The 21,993-nt window shown below is 40.5% G+C and overlaps 1 protein-coding gene across 4 annotated transcripts in view; it reads right to left on the bottom strand.

The window, feature by feature from the left end:
* The window catches only part of PHF2 (PHD finger protein 2), a 429,233-nt gene that overhangs the window by 90,288 nt on the left and 316,952 nt on the right, over window positions 1-21,993 (bottom strand). For all 4 annotated transcript variants that reach the window (XM_077452101.1, XM_077452100.1, XM_077452098.1 and 1 more), the window contains 6 exons: window positions 21,734-21,894; window positions 18,876-19,017; window positions 15,495-15,681; window positions 9,354-9,516; window positions 7,553-7,640; window positions 4,336-4,442 (listed from right to left, as the gene is read on the bottom strand). In XM_077452101.1, coding sequence (XP_077308227.1) covers window positions 4,336-4,442; window positions 7,553-7,640; window positions 9,354-9,516; window positions 15,495-15,681; window positions 18,876-19,017; window positions 21,734-21,894 — 848 coding nt within the window. The remainder of the gene's footprint in view (window positions 1-4,335; window positions 4,443-7,552; window positions 7,641-9,353; window positions 9,517-15,494; window positions 15,682-18,875; window positions 19,018-21,733; window positions 21,895-21,993) is intronic.

Here is a 21,993-nt window from a genome sequence, read left to right as displayed (position 1 = left end):
CATTGTTGAAAAAAAAAAAAAAACAGAGACAAAGAGATATAAAAAATCCATTCAACTTAAAACAGCGTTTCATGCATAAACCATTCCAGGAAAACAAGCTGAAGGACAAAACAATAGTTTGACTTTGCTAGACCTTGAAAAGGTAAAAAAAAAATGTTTAGTTTGAGTTAAAAAACTTTACGTTTAAAGCTTTTGCTTATAGCTGTTCTAGTTCACCTTTTTGCCATTGTTTTTTTTATATACTTCTAAAAAATGAGAGGCCACACACTGTTTGCTTTTGAAAATGCTTTGGCAGCTCTCAACTTGACAAACAGGGATTTTTTATTTTTTTTTTAAGAGGAAAAAAATGCTTTTTGCTTATGACCTACCTGCACTTCTGCTTTGTTATGAAAAACCCCACATATGATTTCCCACATAACTATTTAAATACGATGTAAAAATGTGCCACAAAAAGGAAAAAAATAAAGAATGCATAAATCCCATGCCACATGAGCATGGGCTGTTGGCGCACATAGATTTCATTTTTCCTCTAAAGAGTATTACATTTTTAATTCATAACACATTTTTATAACTGTATCTGCACAAAGAATGTTAGCCAACCAAAAATGTTTGTGTCATTGGTTTTGCTATTATTGTTTTTCTTTTTCTATTCAGTTTGTGTTTGTTTTTGTGTTCTTTTGTTTTTAATTGTATTTAGTTTTTTCCAGCCTAGGATAATTTTTGAGTTCGGTGGTGGGTGGCATTGGTGTCATAATTTGTATGGAGATCCCCTGCGCCGGCCACTTGGCGTTGCAGCTTTTCCGGTGGGGTTTCCTGGCACACATGCTGTTGCTTCCTCGCTTCTGCACAGGTGTCCGTCCTGGCGTGATGCTGCCCGGTGCATTTGCAGCTGATGCACCACTTTGTTTTGACAGAGTTCTGCTGCCATTCTCTGCATGGCAGGGGTTTGTTTGAGGCGGCTAGACTTTTTAAACAACACTGGGGGTGGTTACCAATTTTCGGTATGGGGACTATTTAATGGGGTTCCCCTCGAGCAGGATCTGCAGTCCTCTTTTCTGGGTTCCTGGCACACCATGGCATCATTCTCTCCACGCTGTTAACATGACAGGTATGGTGAAGACCCCTCTGACTTCCCTATTTATTCATTCTAACTAGACGTTCTATCTGTCTTTTTTCACTGGGTTTTTATTTTTATCAATTTTATTTTCTTCATCTTTCACTCTCACTGTCACTTATTTTTTAATGATTTTTGCTAACCGGTTATGTATATACACTGACTCTCTTATTTATGTCCATAGAATTTATAATCTCGTGATATATTTTTTCACTCTATGGCCATTGGTTTTCACATAGTGCATTGTCTTAACTTGTAGTACTCCTGTTATTATTATTATTATTATACAGGATTTATATAGCGCTGACAGTTTACGCAGTGCTTTAAAACATTAGGGCAGACATTACAATACAATACAATTCAAGACGGGGGAATCAAAGGGCCCTGCTCGTTAGAGCTTATACCCTGGCCGGTGGAGTGTCCCACCCTCAGCTCCTGGACAGAACCTGTGTTTGGATGGCGCTTGGTGTCTATGCCCTTCTAGGCATTTTCTTTGGATCTTAAGCGACTTGGTAACCGGTAGCGGACCACAATGAGCGGTCGAAGGCAGATGACAGGTCCATGTCCTCTGCATATGCAAAGTGGACATGGACACAGCCCACTCTACTCTATGGGCCCTCTGATCCAATCCCAGACAGAAGGGGACTGATTCCCTTCTGTTTTTTTATAGCGGATTGGGTTGGAGGTAGGTGGGTGTAAATGGACACAAGTCTGTTTACAACTGCCACTCCATAGAGGTGAATGGAGGGTCCGATTGGGTTGGACCAATTGTGTGAAAGGGGCCTAAGGCTACCATCACATGGATGTGCTGTGGTTTACCCTCACCGCGTGTGCAGTGAAATGCACTGTGGCTTTCCTGCGGGTTAGCTGCACTTTGCTTCTATTATATCCTGTAGGTGTAGTGCATTTTCTGAAAGCGCACCAAACCCACAGGTAATAACAGATGTCTAGTTTGAAAGCGAATCAGTTTGAAAGCAGCCCAGTAACCACTGCAGAGCAGATATGCCCATTTATAAACTGTCATTTTAGTAATAAACTGACCAGTCTTCCATTCAGGTATTGCCAGCTGTTGCTGTCCCAGGCAGAGTGCATTTGGTATTACTCCGCCTGTGACAGGAGGCGGCGCTATACAGGAAAAAAAATCGCTGCTCTGCTCCGCAGCCACTTGCTTCCTCTCCGCTGCCTTCATTTACCTACACTGATTCTCTGGGATGGAGGGTCAGCAACCCGCAATCTGAACATGCTAAACAGCCATCCCAGAGCAGGAGGTCACGGGCAGCATAAGAGAGATCCGCAGGCCACATGTGGCCCCCGGGCCACTGGTTGGGCATCCCTGTTTTAGATGATATGTAAGTATTTTTGTTGTGAGAGGTAGAGATGGTTTCCTTTCATATGGTGGGCCTATTTTGAGCCAGATTATTATTGATACTACTTTTTATGGCATGGTCTCTCCACAGATATATTAGCTTTGAATATCTCCTGAAGTGAACACTGATTCATGAAACGTGTCGAGATATCACATGCATGTTTCCACGCACAACTGCAAACTGGGCATAATTGCTTTTTTTTTTTTTTTTATATCAAAATTTGTTTTAATCAAATTATGGTATTAGGGACTAATCCTGCGTAAACAAAACCAGACTTTCCGAACGGACTTGGCCACGCACAAAGGAACTAAGTCCGTTCAAAAGTCCGTTTTGAACATGATGAAGTAAGGCGGGACTAAAAAAGGAAGTTAAATAGCCAGTAGCCAATAGCTTCCCTTGTGTCGTATTTTGCCCGTCGGACCAGCATACAGACGAATGGTTTTCCCAATTTTAATCCATCGGATAGATTTGAAACGTTCCATTTCTAGGTCTGCCGTAAAGTCCGGTCGTGTGAACGTGGCATGAGTTCCGCCAACATCTTGGCCTTCTTTTGGTTTATAATGTTAGCCCAAAAAAATGTTTTGGTCTCTTTATAAAACCTAGCTTTATTGCATGGTTCAGTGGCTTGGAGCCTGGTGTATACACTGGTATATGGAGTCCATGTGCCATCATCTACAACAGTTTATGGTTGTCTAATGAGAACCTGTGCTTTGCCTAAGCAGGAAAAACAATGGGTTTGCTTTAAAGCGACCAGTTTGATTGCTTTGGGTGCCTCTGAAAGTGGAGGTAAAAATATGACCCTGTGTCCCAGAAGAAATCCAGGGTGTTAGTAAATGTAAAGAGGAAAGGATCGCAGCTAACCCCAACCAGTCCAGGTGAATAAACTTCTAGATTGTAAGCTCTAACGAGCAGGGCCCTCTGATTCATCCTGTATTGAATTGTATTGCAACTGTACTGTCTGCCCCCATGTTGTAAAGCGATGTGAAAACTGTTGGCGCTATATAAATCCTGAATAATAACAACAATAAAGGATGGCCTCAGCCTACATGCCCCCACCAAACCACACACACTGATGCATTTCTCCCCACCCACTGGGGGTTTAGTCATATAGTCATAAATTTCCCCCCACTCTACTAAAACCTAGGGATGCACTTTACTCAAGTACTCATCAATACCAATTACCAATACCATGCAGTGTGGTGTGATCTGAGCCCATACAAAATGAATGGGCTTAAATTGCACTGCAAAGAATCGCATGTGATTTGAACAAGAATGTGGTGCAATTCCTGTCCAAGTCACATGTGGTTTCCTGCACTGCTTCTGTGTAAACCCAGGCTGAAGTCTCTATGACAAGCCTAGGTGCACACAGATGCATTGCGGGAAACCTCATGCAATTCAGACAAGAATGGCACCACATTCCTGCTCAAATCCCATGTGATTCATGCAGTGCGATTTAAGCCCATTTTGTATGGGTTCAAGTCGCACCGCAAAGGTGTCGGTTTTAAATATCAGTGCATTTGCACAAGTACTCATGCAAATGCTTAGAATTGGCACTGATACCAGTATCGGTGCAACCCTACTAAAAACAATGTCACTGAGACAAGAAGAAATAATACATTTTCCCAAATGGGAAAAAACAACAAGGAAAAAACTGTTACGGGTTTTAACCCTTTCACAACCTATACAAAAATGAAAGAAATAAAATGTTGCCTGGAGCTGGCAACAGATATACACAACATGCACGTAACAATAGGAGGATAATGGACCAAAATGGGCTTAGGATGAGGACTTTGTGCACCCAAAAATAAAACTCAGGGACCCTGGAAGTGTAAAAAGGTGTAAAATTTTAAGTACCTTTGAACTTCTCAAGATAGTGTCTTCCCACATACCAACAAGCCGTCTCATAATTTGGGAATTGGGTGAGGCTGACGATTTTTAATCTTTTTTCAACTTCATATGCTCTGTAGATTCAAGGATTAAGACATGGACAATTAATACACATTAGTGGTAAAATGGCAAAGCTCAACATGCTAATGACATTCCCCACTGCAATTACATGTTATAAGCAAATATGTCCAGGCTATACACACATTAAAGTACTAAAATCTCCTAGATTGTAAGCTCTAATGAGCAGGGCCCTCTGATTCCCCCTGTATTGTATTGTAATGTCTGCCCTTATGGTGTAAAGCGCTACGTAAACAGTCGGCACTATATAAATCCTGTATAATAATAATAATAATAATAATAAAATAATCTAAACAAACAGTAAAAGTCCTTGAAAAGAAAAATACTCATTCACCTCTGTAGCTATAGGAAGTATGGAGAAATTGATTTTCAAAGCTCAAAACAGGCACAGAATTCATTTCTTTCTCCTATTTTCTGTGGCTGCTTGCCCTCTATTGTAAACTACAATATAAAACGCCAAATTTCCATGCAAAATAATTGTACCGATTTCAGCACCTAAAACCAGAACGAATCATAGCGCCAGGGAGGTTAAAGTGATACTAAAGCTAAAAATACACCTTAATAAAGAAAAAAACATTTTCTATTTCTCTCCCCCTGTGTGAAAGGGGAAATGAGGGGAGAATAGATCCAGCGCTGTGCAAGGCTGCATCTATTCTCCCATATCTTCTTCTCCACACAGCACTCGAGCAGCAGCAGGGGCAATTTGCTTCTGCTGCTGTCAATCAAATGCAGTAAGGAGGAAGTAGGGGTGGGGCTAAGTCCCACTGTGTAAGTCTAAAGAGAGTGGGACCCAAGAAGAGGAGGATTGGGGCTGCTCTGTGCAATACCACTGCACAACACAGGTGAGTATAACATTTTTTTTTTTACATATTTTCATTTTTAAAATATTTTACTTTAGTAACACTTTAAGCTGGCCATAGATAGATGAATTTCAAACAAAAATTCTTAGAAGTCTTAGGAAAATATGTATGAAAATTCTCATAACATTCAAATGTAATTCCAAAGATTTTGTTTCCTCTTAACATTTGATTTTGGAATGAATGGACTTTCCTGAATGAATACACTGTTAGAAACTCATTCAAAGAAAAACATTTACATCTCGCTTAGAATTTTCTTGTCACTTGAACATTGATTTTACCCACTATGGACTAGAAAAAAAAAAGAATTAACTTTCTTAGAACAATCTTCTAAATAGAATTTTTATTCAAAATTCTATCCATCTATGGCCAGCTTTAGTATAGGTGCACGTCCCAGGAAAAGTGCGATGGACAATCCAGGCAATCACTACCTCTATGACAAAATCTCAATCTCTCCCTCATCCTGTCCTGACCTGACCACCTCTGTCTACAAAAGTCCACGCTCATCTTCACTGGATGCACTTGCTCATCTAGTTACACGCAGAATCAGGCCCGACCGTTACAACCCTGGAAAACCGTGAACACCACATATCTCAAGAGACATTGACGTGCTCTTGAACGACTGTGGCATAAAACCAAATCCCTACAGGACTTCACCCTATATAAATCTGCCCTTCTAAAATACAATTCCTGCCTCCATGTTGCCAAACAAACCTACTTTGTCTCTCTTATTAACACATTGTCATCCAGTCCCCATCAGCTCTTCTCTACCTTCAACTCTCTGCTTTGTCACTCACCAAGATTGATGAAATACGTGAGGACACCACTGTACATACATCTTCCTCACTCAACATATCGTGTCTAACAGCACAGTCAAAACTCGACTCTTTTGAACTGGCTATTACTGAAGAGGTTACAAAACTTCTCAGAAGTCCACCTAACCAAATGTCCCCTGGATCCTGTTTCCCCTGCAACTGCCTTACTAAAACTCGGTTACGATTTACTAACTGCTAAAACCAATGTCCACTGCTCCATACTCCTTACTTGACCTTTCTGCAGCCTTTGATACTGTTGACCATCCACTCCTTCTCACTAATCTTAGTTCCCTTGGCCTCCAAGATTCTGCTATATCCTGGTTCTCCCCCTACCTATCACAGCGTTCCTTCAGTGTTACCTACAACTTTGTCTCCTTCTCTCCATTTGCTCTTTCTGTGGGGGTACCCCAAGGTTCTGTTCTTGGATCCCTTCTCTTCTCTATTTACACCTCCTCCCTTGGTCACGTGATAACCTCCCATGGCTTTCAATACCATCTCTACGCCGATGACACCCAAATCTATCCCTCTACTCCTCACCTCACTCCCTTAGTCTCCTCTCGCATTACTAGCTTACTAACTGACATATCAGCATGGATGTCGCACCACTCCCTTAACTAAATCTCTCTAAAACCAAATTGATAATATTCCCTCCTGCCCATGCCCCCCCCCCCCCCAAAAATCAATAAGGCAACCATCAATCCCTCCCCTAATGCCAGGGTACTAAGTGTCATAAAGACTCTGACCTGTCCTTTCAACCCCAAATCCAACCGTTGTCAAAAGCTTGTAGACTTTACCTACGTAACATCTCTAAAATGTGCCCTTTTTAACTGATAAAACCACCAAGCTACTCATTCCTTTCCTTGTTATCTCTCGCCTTGACTATTGCAATTGCCTCTTCAGTCTATCATGAATGCTGCTGCCAGACTCATCTACCTTACCAACTGCTCAATGTCTGCCACCCCATTCTGCCAATTCCTACACTAGCTTCTGGTTGCCTCTTGTCTCCTCCTCCAATGCTCGTCTCCAGGACTTCCCCAGAGCCTCTCCCATCATCTCCAACTCTCTACTTCAATCTGTCAACTATCTCCTAAACTGGCTGCCTCCAGGTGATCCCTGAAATCTCATCTCTTCGGGGAAGCCTATCAGGCCTCCAACTAATCTCCTATCACTTCCATCAGCTCTACTCCCATAGTTATAACCTTTTGTACTACTTGCCACACCCTGTTAGATTGTGAGCTCTTCTGAGCAAGGTCTCCCTTTTATATTGGAAATTGCTACGTAAACTGTTGGTGCTATATAAATCTTCTACAATATTAATAATAATAATCAAGGAGAGCTTTCTCCATAACAAATGTATTTTTGGAAAACATTCTTAGATTCAGAAGAAAAGCTCAAAAACTGTCAGGGTATATAGAACAAATAGAAGACCATTACCTCATCTGCATTTCCACACTTAGACTGTGCAAGAAGTGCCCAGAAAATGCTAAGCAGTCCATTGGTGTGAGTGTTGCGTAGATCCAACCTGGAAAGACATGAGAGAGCTGATAAATATCATAGGGATATACACTCTGCATTTGTATTGGCTTAGATGACCCATTACTGGGGAAGATGGCAGTTTATGTGATTTCAGCTGCAGCCTTCCCAGCAAAGGTTTAAAAAATGACATAGTACACCTTTACCAACACTTTTGCTTTGTTAGAAGAGTATTAGCATGTGCATGAGATAACAACTTTGTAGGAACTGGCAAGATGCAAACAAGCAGGGGGTATAAAGTTTCACAAGGGTGACAACCTAAGCAAAGTCATGCAGGTGTCAAGGAAGTCCCACCATAACCCTTTTCTATAGAGAAGCCTATCCTACCCACACCTAACAACTGTATTCTCATTTTGTCCATCTGATCATCCCCCACAGCTACTACCCTTTGTTCCACTTGACACTCCCTTCTAGATTGTAAGCTCTAATGAGCAGGGTCCTCTGATCCCTCCTGTATTGAATTGTATTGTAACTGTAATGTCTTCCACGATGTTGTAAAGCGGTGCACAAACTGTTGGCACTATATAAATCCTGTATAATAATAAAAATAATAATAACCTTTATAACGTAATCACAGTCTGTTTTTTTTTTTCAGACTAAACTGTTTCCTGCTCACAAAATGTTCATCAACGTTCCTCGAAAGGATTCTGCTGCTGGCTCTCAATACCAGCTGTCACCGACAGTTTGGGTACCGCACCCACTCATAATTGGGAACCAATCAGTGAGACTACCAATCAAATGATCACAATGTCAGCTATGACACAGTGCTTACATTAAGACTAGAGGCCTCATTGATTAAATACAAGATTGCTGATGAACACTGCCATCTTCAGGCTGCAGTGGACTTTCTAGTTAAAGCTACTTAATAGTATTATTGTCAGATACAGTTACATTATTAAAAATATGACTAAATCAATTAAAAGCAGAGAGGAAAAAAAACATATATATTTTTTTAATTTTGTGCAAGTCTTATGCACCATAGAAAAGCCATTCATTTCCTTTAAAAGAATATACAATGTATTTGGATATGCAAAAAAATCATAGAGGCATGCCCCTGGTGCAGAGCCAGATCACCCAGAAGAAATCCTAAGAAGAAGCCTAGGGTCCTGCAGGTTTTAAGAGGTTTCTAGTCACAACATCTATGAAGTATTGATAGACTATCTGTTTTGCCATTTTAAACATCCAGAGGTGTGTTAAACATGACCAGGGCACATAGAGCCACATCATTAACATGACAACCCAAAGCCTGGCAGGTCTCTTCATAAGTATGAACTAGTAGGCTGATAACTGATGGTTAAGTACACGCCATTATAGAAAATGCAAATGAGGTTATTCCCCAGAATCTATTGCAATCTTCATCAACCCCGGGGTGGGCCATGGCTGGACAATAAGGAATGGCAGACAAAATTAGCCCTATGTACAGTAAATGCACAACTTTTCACAACGATGGCAAAGCAGTATATAAAAAAAGCTATGTACAGGACTGCCACTTATCAGTCAGGTGAGCATCATCTCCAGATGAAGTAAACCTCATTAATATAACATAAATGCAGTTATGGATTAATAGAACATGGCTGCTTTACTGCTGCACACAGCTTCTCTGCAGCACTGTTTCGGTGATCAGCTATATAGATTCCATCTTGGCTATAAATTCCCCTCTAGACTAGAGCTGCCAGAAAAAAAGAGATAAGGACTGTCTTACCTGATGGAATGAACAGGGTCTGTCCTTGTTTGACTGTACATTTGTAACATTTGTCCACCTGATCTGCAAAGAACATCTCACAATGATTGGCAGCCGACTGCCAGCGCTCATAGAGGGAGATGTTGGCTGAAGTCGGTCTTATCAGATAAAAAATCTTTTCACCCTGAAAAAAAAGTTCAAAGATATATCATTAAAGAGGCACAATCTCTTAGCCTTTATTATTTAGTACATTTTCTCAAAAAAGAGCTACACTTTTTTTAAAAATCCTATGCTTCTTAGTAGTCAGCTAATATCATTTATACCCGAATGGCAGATGTAATCTAAGTTTAAAAAAATGACCCTTTTCTGACTGTTTCAGGGCAGCCCAGAAGTGAGATTGGGGCTTAGGCACAATAAAAAATATAATGCTGCGTACACACAAGCGCAATGTCCGACAGAAAAAGTCAGACAGAAGCTTTTCATTGTATATTCAGATCATGTGTATGCCTATCTGACTTTTTTTTTTTTTTTCGAAAATTCAGACGGATCTATTAATAGAACATGTTCTAAATATTTCCAGTGGAACCAAATCCTATAGGGAAAACCACTCGTCTGTATGCTGTTCTGATGAACCAAAAACGACGCATGCTCGGAAGCTATTGGCTACTGGCTATTGAACTTCCTTTTTCTAGTGCCATCATACGTGTTGTACGTCATCGCATTCTTGACGATCAGACTTTGGTGTGATCATGTACACGACAGTTTCAGTGGGATTCCGTCGGAATAACCTTCAGAGTTTATTTCAACGGGAAAACCGGTCGTGTGTACGCGGCATAACTGTTAGCCCTTGTATACACGGTCGGACATTCCGACAACAAAATCTATCGGATTTTGTCCAAAACTGGTGTTGCATACACACGGTCGGACAAAGTTGTCGGAAAATCCGATCGTTCGTAACGTGATGACGTTATTTAGTTATGACAGGGCTATGTTCAGGCTAGTAGCCAATAGCTTTGGTCTAGGAATTTGATCTGAGCATGCGTAGCACTTTGTCCGATCGGAATTCTGTACAAAAGATCGGACAAAGTGCGATCGGATCATGTTGTCAGAAAATTTTTATATTTAGCTCTCAAACTTTGTTGGTCGGACATTCCGACACAAAAAGTCAGATGAAGCCCACACACAGCCGGATTATACGAAAACACGGTCCGATCGGACATTTTCCGTCAGAATGTCCGACCGGGTGTACAAGGGCTTAGAGAAGACTGGGTAGATATTGTAACCTATCACAATTAGATCGACATGAATTTTTTTTTTTTTTGCAATAAAGGTTTTATTAGGCAAAGAAAAGCATCAATTAAAGCGAATACAAAATAGCAAACATGTTAATAACTGCAAAATTGTATACAATTTCAATTCAATCTACATAGAAAATGTAACCAGGAAATAGTAAAGAAAATCACCCAAGGAGGGGGTCACCCGTATAGGTTTGTTTATGCAACAGGGGATAATGGATAGTAAAGATCAAATTGGTAGGTTTTTACTCACACTATTTTTGGCTCTGGGAGGTCAATTTTAGATCTACATGATAACTATAACTACACATTTTTATTCAAGCATGCAAGTATAGTAAAGTGACTTTTTCTAAACGGAATTTCATCTATTTTCAAAATCTACTGATACAGGTACAGTATGGTCTGTCGGTATGGTCTGCATTTTCAGCTGCATTGTTTTTGCACATGTTATATATATATATATATATATATATATATATATATATATATACACACACACATACATGAATATATACCTTTATTGCTTCCAACAAATTAGTTCATCAAACCTGTAAGGCCTCATGTCACTGCTGCCACTAAACAAACTTTTAGGAGCAATTGGGCATTTTTTTTTTCAATTGCTCTGGAACTGTCCTCTATGTTATCTGTACAATGGGTCGTTTATAGTTGTTTCTAGGCAGTTGAGTTTAGAGGCCTTTTTTTGAAAAGCCTCTAAAGTTCAGATGCTGAGTTTAGAGGCATTTAATGCGCAAAACGCTTAATGTTTAGCCGCATTTCATTTACAGGCATTTTTCAATTTGGCTATTTTGAAAAAAAAAAAAAAAACGCTTCTAAATGCAAACGCGGCAAAACGCCGCTAAATGTGGCATGTAAACGTGGCAAAACTGACTTTTTAAACGTGGGTTACTATCTGTCAAGTTAAATCGTTCAGGAGAGGTTGTAAAAACATCTCGTGTACATTAAGCCTAAAGCCTCGTACACACAATCGGACTTTCTGAAAACAAAACAGTGGAATTTTGTTTGAAGGGTGTTGGCTTCAACTTGTCTTGCATACACACGGTCACACAAATGTTGGCCAACAATTACGAACGTAGTGACGTACGACAAGCCGATAAAAATGAAGTTCAATAGTCATGTGCCACCCTTTGGGCTTCTTCTGCTAATGTTGTGTTTGGCGAGCATTAATTCCGAGTGTGCGTGTTTGTACTTTTGGACTTTTGTGCGACGGACTTGAGTGCACACAATCGGAAAGTCCGACAACACACATTTGTTGGTGGAAAATTTGAGAACATGCTAGCCAACATTTGTTGGTGGAAAGTCTGACAACAATTGTCCGATGAAGCATACACAGGGTCGGACTTACCGCCAACAAGCTCACATCCAACATTTCCCATCAGAAAATCCGATCGTGTGTACAGGCCTTAAGAGTAAATCATTTACTGACCCTTAAGCCCCTTTCACACTGAGGCGGTTTTCAGGCGCTACAGCACATCTTTGGAGCAGTGAAGGAGCGGCGTATTCACCGCTCCTACCCATTGAAATCAATGGGGCAGTGCGGCTATACCGTGGCGCTTTGCGGGCGGTTTTAACCCTTTTTCGGCCGCTAGCGGGGGTTAAAACTGCCCCGCTGGTGGCTGCATACCGCCGCTAAAATGGCAGTAAAGCGCCGCTAAAAATGCGTTGTCACCCTGTCGCATACCCCTTGCAATGAAGACTAAAAAAGGCAGTTGTTAATCTACAAGTGTGAAAGGGGGATATAATATAAGTAATAAATATACAGCGCTAAATGCTATATGCAATATATTGCTACATACAGAAAAATTTATGTAAAGTATTGAAAATAATAAATAAATAAAACAGTCCCCAGTGAAAAGTGCTGGTGCTTATGGAACAATTGTGAAAGGGGGATATCCCTAATCCTCAGGTGAGGTTGATACTACAGTGTTAAATATCACAGTGAAACTAGTAACAAAAACAGTCACATCAAAAATGCCATTCATTAAAACCTTTGGCACCTATTTAAATGCACCAATTACAGAAGCTGAGAAACCCTCGCCAAACTGTGTCCTAAAATGAAATGATCCCGACCTGAAATTGCAGAACATAATGTGCCGTGTTTATTTTACATTCCGGCCTTTATCACATATGGATGAAAGCAATTAGATATCTAAAGCTCTGTATCTTTATAATTGCACAATGCAATACTGTGATATCTTACTGATGCAGGACAATCTGCGTTGCTTTAACTGCTCCTTTAAAGAGACCCTGTCACATAAGGTAAAACGCTGAGGGCCCGTTCACACTGAACGGCAACTGCCAGAGAGTATGAGCTCGTTCACACCATACATGCATGAAAATGGATGAACGAGTTTACATCTGTTCTCATGAGCATTTTATGCACGTTGACCTCAGTTTTCATGCGCAGCAGTAATGTGCGCTGTTTACACTACGGTGTTGATGTCACATCAGTTTTTTTTTCCCGTGTAGAAAACTGCATATACTTCCTGTGCTGAAAAAATCTGCTTGTGATACCTGTGTTGTGGTATAAACAGGGCACATAGGGTTTTTCTTTGTTTTTGTGTGCTAGCAGAACGCGCTCAGAAAAACTGAGGTTTCTTCACCATGGTGTGAATGAGGCCTAAACCTTAGCGCTTTGGCTGTCCGGTAGGGGGTGGGTTTTGGTTTGCAATTCAGTACAACACACTGCTCTATTTTTTTATTTATTTTTTAAGAGAATTATGGAGTTTTTTTTTTTTTGCAAGAATCATACTTACCTAGGTGGATGCAGCATTGGTCCCATGCCGGCTCTAATACTGAGAACTGAGCAATCAAACACCACCAATCGCTCGGTTCTCAGAGCTCCCTGAGCAGAAAGTTGGTGGCAGTCACTGTTCTGTGTTCTCTAATCACTGGACCGCTGGGCTGTGGAGGGGTGGGAGCGGCCAGCTCATGCTCTCAGTGGCTCGCTGAGGCAGGTGTCGGACCAGACGTGTGGGCAGATCCTGACTTCATTGTCACAATCTTGCCATGCCTGGTCTGTGACGACAACCACTGTCTGCTGAAAACGGGTCACAGGAGCGCAGAACAAACTGCACTCCTTTGATCCACAGGAGAAGTATAAAACAAGCTTTGGCTGTACTTCTCCTTTAAAGAGGAAGTAAACCTTGGTGGGTTTAACTTCCTCTTTATTTCCCTGCAAAGGTAAAGCATAATGGGTTACTATACATTGCATAGTAGTCCATTATGTGTCACTTACCTGAAACCGAAGCATGCAATGTCACCGCTGTCCCCACTAGCAGAGAGCGTCCATCGTCACCCCTCTTCCTTACGGGGGCCGCAAACTCCAGCTAACTCCTTTCTAAAGTACGCATGCGCCGATGACATCGGCGCTTGTCTTTTTCATAAATGTTTCCTAAATCGTGGAGGTTTAGGAGATATTTCCAGCACCTACAGGTAAGCCTTAATATAGGCTTACCCGTAGATAAAAGTGGTTGTACAGGGTGTGCAACCACTTTAATACTGAAATGTATTATATTTATTTTACAAAAGTACACTTCATTCATGTCACTGTACAGCTGCACAATGTGCTGCTGTACCGTGCCATGCGATTCTGTACAGTGCACTGCAGCATGTCTGTATTTTAGCACTGCTGGCTGCTGCCCAGAACCTGGCTGCGTTGAAGTGTGAACAGGACACAAAGAAAACAATTGTTTTCTGTGTCCTTGCAATGACCAGCATTTTACAATGCAGTAAAACGCTCCTCACATAGTGTGAATTGGCCCTCAAACAAAAAATACCAGTTAAAGATAAAAAATAAAAAATAAAGAATACTCATCTCTCCTGCTACTTGTGTATGCTCAGATCAAATCCACCCACCCTCTAAAGTCTGCTAGGAATAGCCCTGTAGTTATGTGGAAGTCAGGGGGAAGAACCATTGAGCACAGTGGGGAACACAGCAAATTGACAATCCCGGAAGTGTTGGTTTTCAAAGAAACGTCAACTGAGGATTTATCTATCACACAGAGTGGAGTAACGGCGGAGTAACGGCGTTTGGTGAAGTAGCCAGCAAGATAGTATTTTATTCTATTCTTTTACAAGAAAAGCATTTTTAAGCAAACTTGTTTAAGAAACAGCAGCTTTAAAAAAGTAACCGTGTGTCCCTGCCAATCCCCTCCAACACATCTTGTGAAAAGGGGAGGAATGAGGGAGGTCACATAGGACGACAGGATTTAAATTTAATTTTTTTTTATAAATTATACAAAACTGTTTAGTAACCAGCCCTGCAGCTATCCTTGAGATTGGGACTTTCATATGTCACTGAGTGTTCAAGGAGGAATGGGACAATCTCAGGTGCGCTCTGCTCTCTAGTTATTTTGTTATAAGTCCCAGTATACTCTAAGCCCTTGTACACTCGGTCGGACATTCTGATGGAATAAGGCCGATCGGACCGTGTTGTCAGATAATCCGACCGTGTGTGGGCTCCATCTGACTTTTTCCGTCGGAGTGTCCGACCAACAAAGTTTGATAGCTGGATATAAAATTTTCCGACAACATGATCCGATCGGACTTTGTCTGATCCTTTGTAGAGAATTCCGATTGGACAAAGTGCCACGCATTCTCAGATCAAATTATGAGACCAAGGCTATTGGCTACTAGCCTGAACGTAGTCCCGTCATAACGAACGAACATCATCACGTTCCGAACTCTGTCCGACCGTGTGTATGCAACACCAGTTTCGGACAAAATCTGTTGTGCTGGTAAATTTGCTAGATTAATGTAGTTGGAATTGGCTTTTATAAAATCTCTGCTCATTCATTTTCTACCAGGTGAATACAAAAACAAAATGAAAAGCTGAACGATGACTTACTTTAAGCACATGATACCAGGCCGAGGCTCCTCCGGAGTCTATGTGGAAGTCGGTGTAACTGTCCTTCACACATATCAAACAATACTTGGTCACTTTTGGTTTTGCTAGAAGAGCGTCATCAGGCCAATGGTTTTCCACCCAAGAGAGCTTTTTCACTATCTCTGGAGCTTCCACAAAGTTGGACATTCTGTTGATAAAGAGCACAGCATATTTATGAACATTCTAAAAACACAATACACAGGAACAATTTCACAAAGTGTATGCAAGACATGCATTCTTTTAATGGTCATTACACGTTTAAAGAGACACTGCTACCTTGTCCATTTAGGTAAAAATTACAGTTGTAGTTGAAGTGGTTGTATAGTCAAATTTGGGACTTTTACCCACAGGAAAGCCTATAACAAGGCTTACCTGTAGGTAAAAAATTATCTCCTAAACCTGTACAGTTTAGGACAGGGATATGCAATTAGCGGACCTCCAGCTGTTGCAGAACTACAAGTCTCATAAAGCTTAGCGTGACTATGACAGCCACAAGCATGACACCCAGAGGCAGATGCATGATGGGACTTGTAGTTTTGTAACAGCTGGGGGTCCGCTAATTGCATATTCCTGGTTTAGGAGATATTCCCCTCGCAATGCGCCGCTGACTGCAGCGGCGCATGCGCACAGGGGATTCTCGGCTGAAAGCCCGGCAGACGCCGGACCCTGCCGGGATGAAATCTCCCGCGCGGGAGTGACGATATCGTGGCTCCGGCCACTCACAGCGCCGGAGCTGCGATACCCAGATGAAACACAGAGGGAACATGTGAGCTCCCTCGGCATAGATCGGGACAGATGTCGGGGCCTCGTTCTAAGGTAAGTATTTCATAATGAACTAGCTCATTATACCTTTTCCTTTGCAGGTGAGCAAAAAAAAAAAAAAAGAAATTCAGCGGGTATACAACCGCTTTAAGGGCACCCCAACCCATTGATATTTACCTTGCTAGCACTCCTCTGCTCTCCATCACAACACTAAAATTCACAGATTTAATGCTCAAGCCTAGTGGTTGGCTGCTAGACCCAAGAACTGTCACGTGGGAGGAGGTGCCATGCTCCACACACCCGGAAGGACTGCTCTACCTTGAAGCAAAGGGTATTGTTGCTGGTTGTGACCATACTGATGGAGCACTGGCAAGGTAAACATTAGGGGGTCTGCAGGAAACTTTGCATAGACACTGTTTTCTGCAAGGTGATAGAGTCTCTTTAAAAGAAACTGAACTGAGATAAATTTGGAAAGGGCCATTGCCGACCTCTTTCTGTCTGAAGAACAATATGCTCAAAGATGGGCTGGGATCTTTCAGACATGCAAGTAAAGTCAGATGAAAGAAAACTTCAAACAAGCTCAATAGCTCTGGCAAGGCGGCTCCCACACAGCAATTCTTCCCTCGATGGGCACCTAACAGTGGCTCAAACTGTAGCAACACAGAAAGGAGTGCAAGTACAAAAGCAGATGAAAGAGTACAAGATAATTTTGGAAGGAAGGAAGTGAGCTATGATTAAGCGCCAAGAACGGCGTGAAATGCATTAGCTGTATCCTATATACCTCATTTGTATACTGCGAATTGTTGTTCAATTGTTTCAATAAGGCCCCTTTCACACTGCTGCGACTTGAAAGTCAGACGAAAGTAGTACAGGGACTGCTTTGAAGTCACACAGATATGAATGGTTATCATTGGGAATCATGGGGTACGACTTGTCATGCAACTCCAATGTCCAAAGTCTCACAAGTTTAAAGGGGCCTAAAGCTGATTTTATGGAAGTGCGACCAGCCAGACCTTCTTCACATTGGGATTCCTGTGACATACAGGTCCAGCACTCATCAGTGTGCAGTGGCTGTGGGATCAGTGGAGGCTCACCTTGAGCAGTGTTTCATTCTCTTTATTAGAATGAGGAAGGGTTTGAAGCTTTGGAAGGTTTTTACTACTGTGTGTGGCTTGGTGAACAAACAGGGGGAAAAGGAAATATCTCTAATAAGGGCACAGCAAAAAAAAAAAGTTAGAGATTCTAAACCTTCCCCATATTATAGTTAAAAAAAATGTCTGGAGCCTAAATCACAATGCATGGGGTGTTCCTATAATAGGTCTCTGAATCATCAAACTGTTCAACATGGCTATTGCTATCACAAGATCCTCTGGTCACTTCTCATAGCCAGTCCTATCTACCATTGCCAAATTTTTACTTATCAGATATTTTATCAGTAATAGGTTTGCTATTCACAGATGCAAACAACTAGAACACTGAAAGGGAAAAAACAAATGAATTAGGGAATATGAGGACATATGACATATACATATATACATATATATATATATATATATATATATACACACACACACATACACACATATATATATATATATATAATTTATATTTAGATATCAATCTTTATTTATGTTTTTATGTTTAGCAAATTTTTACATTTATTTTTATCCTATCTGCTTCTGTTCTGGATGTAATCTCTATTGACATCAAAATGAGGGTTAAATGGAAGACTTTGCAAGAAGGATTTGGTCAATGCAGAGCCTGTCAAGCAGTAAAGCAAAGCAGAAGCAGATATCTGCCTAACATAGGCAAATTGAAGAGATCAGGTGATAGATATGTTTGACAGAGAAAAAAAATGTAATACTGTTATTTAGCTTGCAGCATGAAAACATTCCAAAAATAAGATATTAGTATATTTGGTGATCAACATGGCAGGTATAATTTTATTTTATTATTTTGTCTATTCATAAGGTGGAGTCATGCTTTAAATTTCCTGAAGAAGAAAGAACAGGAAAACACCAGTTTTTGGTGTAACTCAGAGACATCAACAGTTATTGGCTGAAAAAAAGAAAAACAGGACAACTCTTCCGTCAATCACTGACAATGATACAAAGAAGGTAATGAATAGGGAAAGGGAGGGTAATCTTCAAGATGAAATTAAACAATAAATGTAGTAGGAGGACAATAAACATAGACAATAAACAAAATAAATAAGTAGGAGGACAATAAAATGTAATAAATAAAAATAAAGAAAGCAAAGGCAAATAAAAAGAGCAAAAGTTAAAAATGTATAAAAAAAAAAAATTAAAAGGACAATAAAAAAAGGAGAGAGAAAAATAAAAACAGAGAAACAGGATGAAGATGATTCAGTGGAAAATTGAAATGCAAACCACAGGACACAAAAAGTGTAGTGAGTTTAATGAGTTTGAACCACACAGGACATGGTTGAGCTAAGGTTAACGAGTCTGGGACTGGTGAAGTAAAACAGATTTTCGCAGGTCTACAAGCAAATTATTGGCAAATTCACCGCTCGGTCCTGTATCCCGTAATTAGTAATAGAAAAATCATTTCGAGACTCACCTTGTGTCTGAGAATTCTAGGTTGATGACATCGAGTACTCTTTTTCTGTTAGTACTATAATAATAGTCAACAAACTCTTTCAGCTTCATCTTGCAGTCTTTCTGCTTTGTGACATCGGTGACATCAACCACTCTCTCAGGACCTGGAAACCAGAATAAAGAAATTGTTAAGGATGTTATGTTGCTTTTTCTGCATATTATCTCTTACTAGTGGAAGGTCATGTGAAGAGCCGAGTGCCTCGAATACATTTGCCAGTGGAAAGTAGCAGAATGGTCCATGTGTTAAGCAAGGCTTGAAGTTCTGTGGACAAGTCGGCATTAAAGTGTGATGCTAACCAAAATGTGTCTGAGGTTTATTTGAACATGCAATGCAGAGTAGGGTATATTGTATAGAATACAATGACACTGGTTAGGCAACCCTGGAGGTGCCTTGGGCAGAACCCAAGGACTTTTAGTCCAAAGACTTTGATGCCAAAGATTAAGTTCAAATGATAAAATCTCATCAATAAAATATCAACCAACACTTTTTGGGGCAGAATCTAGGTTTCCTACTTCATTAGGACTCAATGAATTGATCAATATACTAAAGTGCTGGACTCAGAAGGAGTAATATGATTCTGGGCCAGTAACTGTATATATTGTAAAGCCATCATATGTGTTATAAACCAATAGTTCTGAAAGTGTATGTAAACCCTAACAATTAACTTCTCTTAACTTCAGACCCTTTTGGTCTGCTAAATATACTGTTAAGTGTTTTGTGATATTGGACTCAATTCATGAAGCGGCATCAACAGCTTTAAGAAATGTAGTAAAATATCGCTTAGCGTTTTTTCCAATCCACTAAGAAACGCTGCTAAAATACTGAATGCGCTATTTTATTAAACAATGCGGTATTTTAGTAGTGAAAGCTTGCGGTATTTAACACTGGCGGTAACTGGCGTCTTTAGCAAACAAGTAACTGTTATGGTTGTCAAGGAACCGCCGTGTCCTTAACAACTATGACTCATCTGCTTTCAGCAGGGTATCCCGCTGACAGCAGAATATAAACATAAGAATTGCTGGCATTTAAAAAATTTGGAAAAAAATGGTGTGGGTCCCCCCCAAAAATACATATCAGACGCTTATCCGAACATGCAGCCCTGCAGGCCAGAAAAGGGGGGGGGGTGATTGGATAGCGAGCGAGCGGCAGTTTTTGAATTTAATCAAATACATTTTTTACATTTTGTGCCCCGGTGTAGATCCATCGTCAATCACGATGAAATCATGCCCAGTCAATATCTTAAGGGGGGCAGGGGTCACCTGGTGATAGTTTATTTAGCAGTGGAGCTCTTTTTTTCAGAAAAAACACAATACAATTGTTATAAATTTAGTTGCAGTTCAGTGAGTAAAATAAGTATTTGATCCCCAAGCAAAACATGACTTCGTATTTGGTGCAGAAACCCTTGGCAAGCACATAGGTAAGATATTTCTTGTAGTTGGTTACCAGGTTTGCACACATCTCAGGAGAGATTTTGGTAAACTCTTCTTTACAGATCTTCTCTAAATCCTTAAGGTTTGCTGGCTGTCGCTGAACTCCAAGTTTCAGTTCCCTCTATAAATTTTCTATAGGATTAAAGTCTGGAGACTGCCTAGGCCACTTCATGACCTTAATGTGCTTCTTCGTGAGTCACTTCTTTGTTGCCTTGGTGGTATGTTTTGGGTCATTGTCATGATCCATCACCATCTTCAGTATTCTGGTTCTCATCCAAGATTTTAAAATACATGGCCCCGTTCACTGGCCCCTCAATGCGGCAAAGTTGGCCTGTACCTTTAGCAGAGAAACAGCCCCAAAGCATAATGTTTCCACCTTCGTATTTGACTGTAGGGGTGGTGTTCTTAGGGTCATAGTCAGCATTTTTCTCCCTTCAAACATGGCAAGTCGAGTTAATGCCAAAGAGGTCAATTTTGGTCTCATCTGATCACAGCATTTTCTCCCAATCCTTCTCTGAATCATTTAGATGCAAATTTTAGACAGGCCTGTACTTGTGCCTTCTTGAGGAGGAGGACCCTGCGGGCACTGCAGGATTTCAATCCATCGATCATCCTTACCATACCAGACAAAATCTTGCATGAAGCTCCAGAACAAGGGCGATTGATGGTTATTTTGCATTTCTTCCATTCGTAAATCATCGCTCCAACAGTTGACTCTTTCTCACCAAGCTTCTTGCTGATGGTTTTGTAGCCCATTCCAGCCTTGTGCAGGTCTACAATCGTGTCACTGATATCCTTTGACAGCTCATTGGTCTTGCCCATGATGTAGGGTTTGAATGGAAGAAAAAGATTCTGTAGACTGTCTTTTATACACATAACGAGTTGTCGTTAGGAGCACCTTCTTAAACTGACCGGACTAAACTGTGTACCACATAAGCACACACTGTAGCCCATCTGTGGGAGCCAGAATTATTGTTGGTTGGTAGGGGATAAAATACTTATTTCACTTACTGAACTGCAACTCAATTTATAACATTTGTATTGTGTATTTGTTCTGGATTTTTGGTTGATATTCTGTCTCTATCATTTAAAATATACCTATGATAAAAATTATAGATCCTTCATTTCTTTGTAAGTGGGCAAACTTAAAAAAATCTGCAGGGGATCAAATAATTATTTTCCCCACTGTATCGCAGAGATGTACTGAATATGTTTCTTTTTATTTTGCCATGACATACAACTGAATGAACAGCATAAAGAAATGATAAGTTAATTACTATCATTTGTGATAGAATGACGGTATATCATGCCCTCAACTGTATAGAGCTAATGGGGTATTTCACATTATCAAAATGAAGGTAGACATGACGACAGAGAATAGGAACTTACCAACATAATTCTCCACATCACTGACATAGAAGGTTGGAGCGGGTACCGAAAGGCCAAGACCATCTTTCTTTGGCACCAGAATTGGTTCTGTAAAACCAGTTTCTTCAAAATACTCCACTGTCAGCTGATTGCCATTCAGTTTAGTGACCACATCCTCAGCACTGTAAGAAAAATACCAACATTTATTATTATTCATACCAATATCAAAAGAAGTGGTAAAATTCAGCTGTTAAATCTTTTTTTTTTTTTTTTTTTTTTTT

The sequence above is a fragment of the Lithobates pipiens genome, unplaced genomic scaffold, assembly GCF_037356315.1.
Source record: "Lithobates pipiens isolate NorthernLeopardFrog02 unplaced genomic scaffold, aLitPip1_a1.2 Scaffold_23, whole genome shotgun sequence".
NCBI classification, from domain to species: domain Eukaryota; kingdom Metazoa; phylum Chordata; class Amphibia; order Anura; family Ranidae; genus Lithobates; species Lithobates pipiens.
The sequence above is the reverse complement of the archived record's forward strand: the minus strand, read 5'-3'. Positions and strand labels throughout refer to the sequence as shown.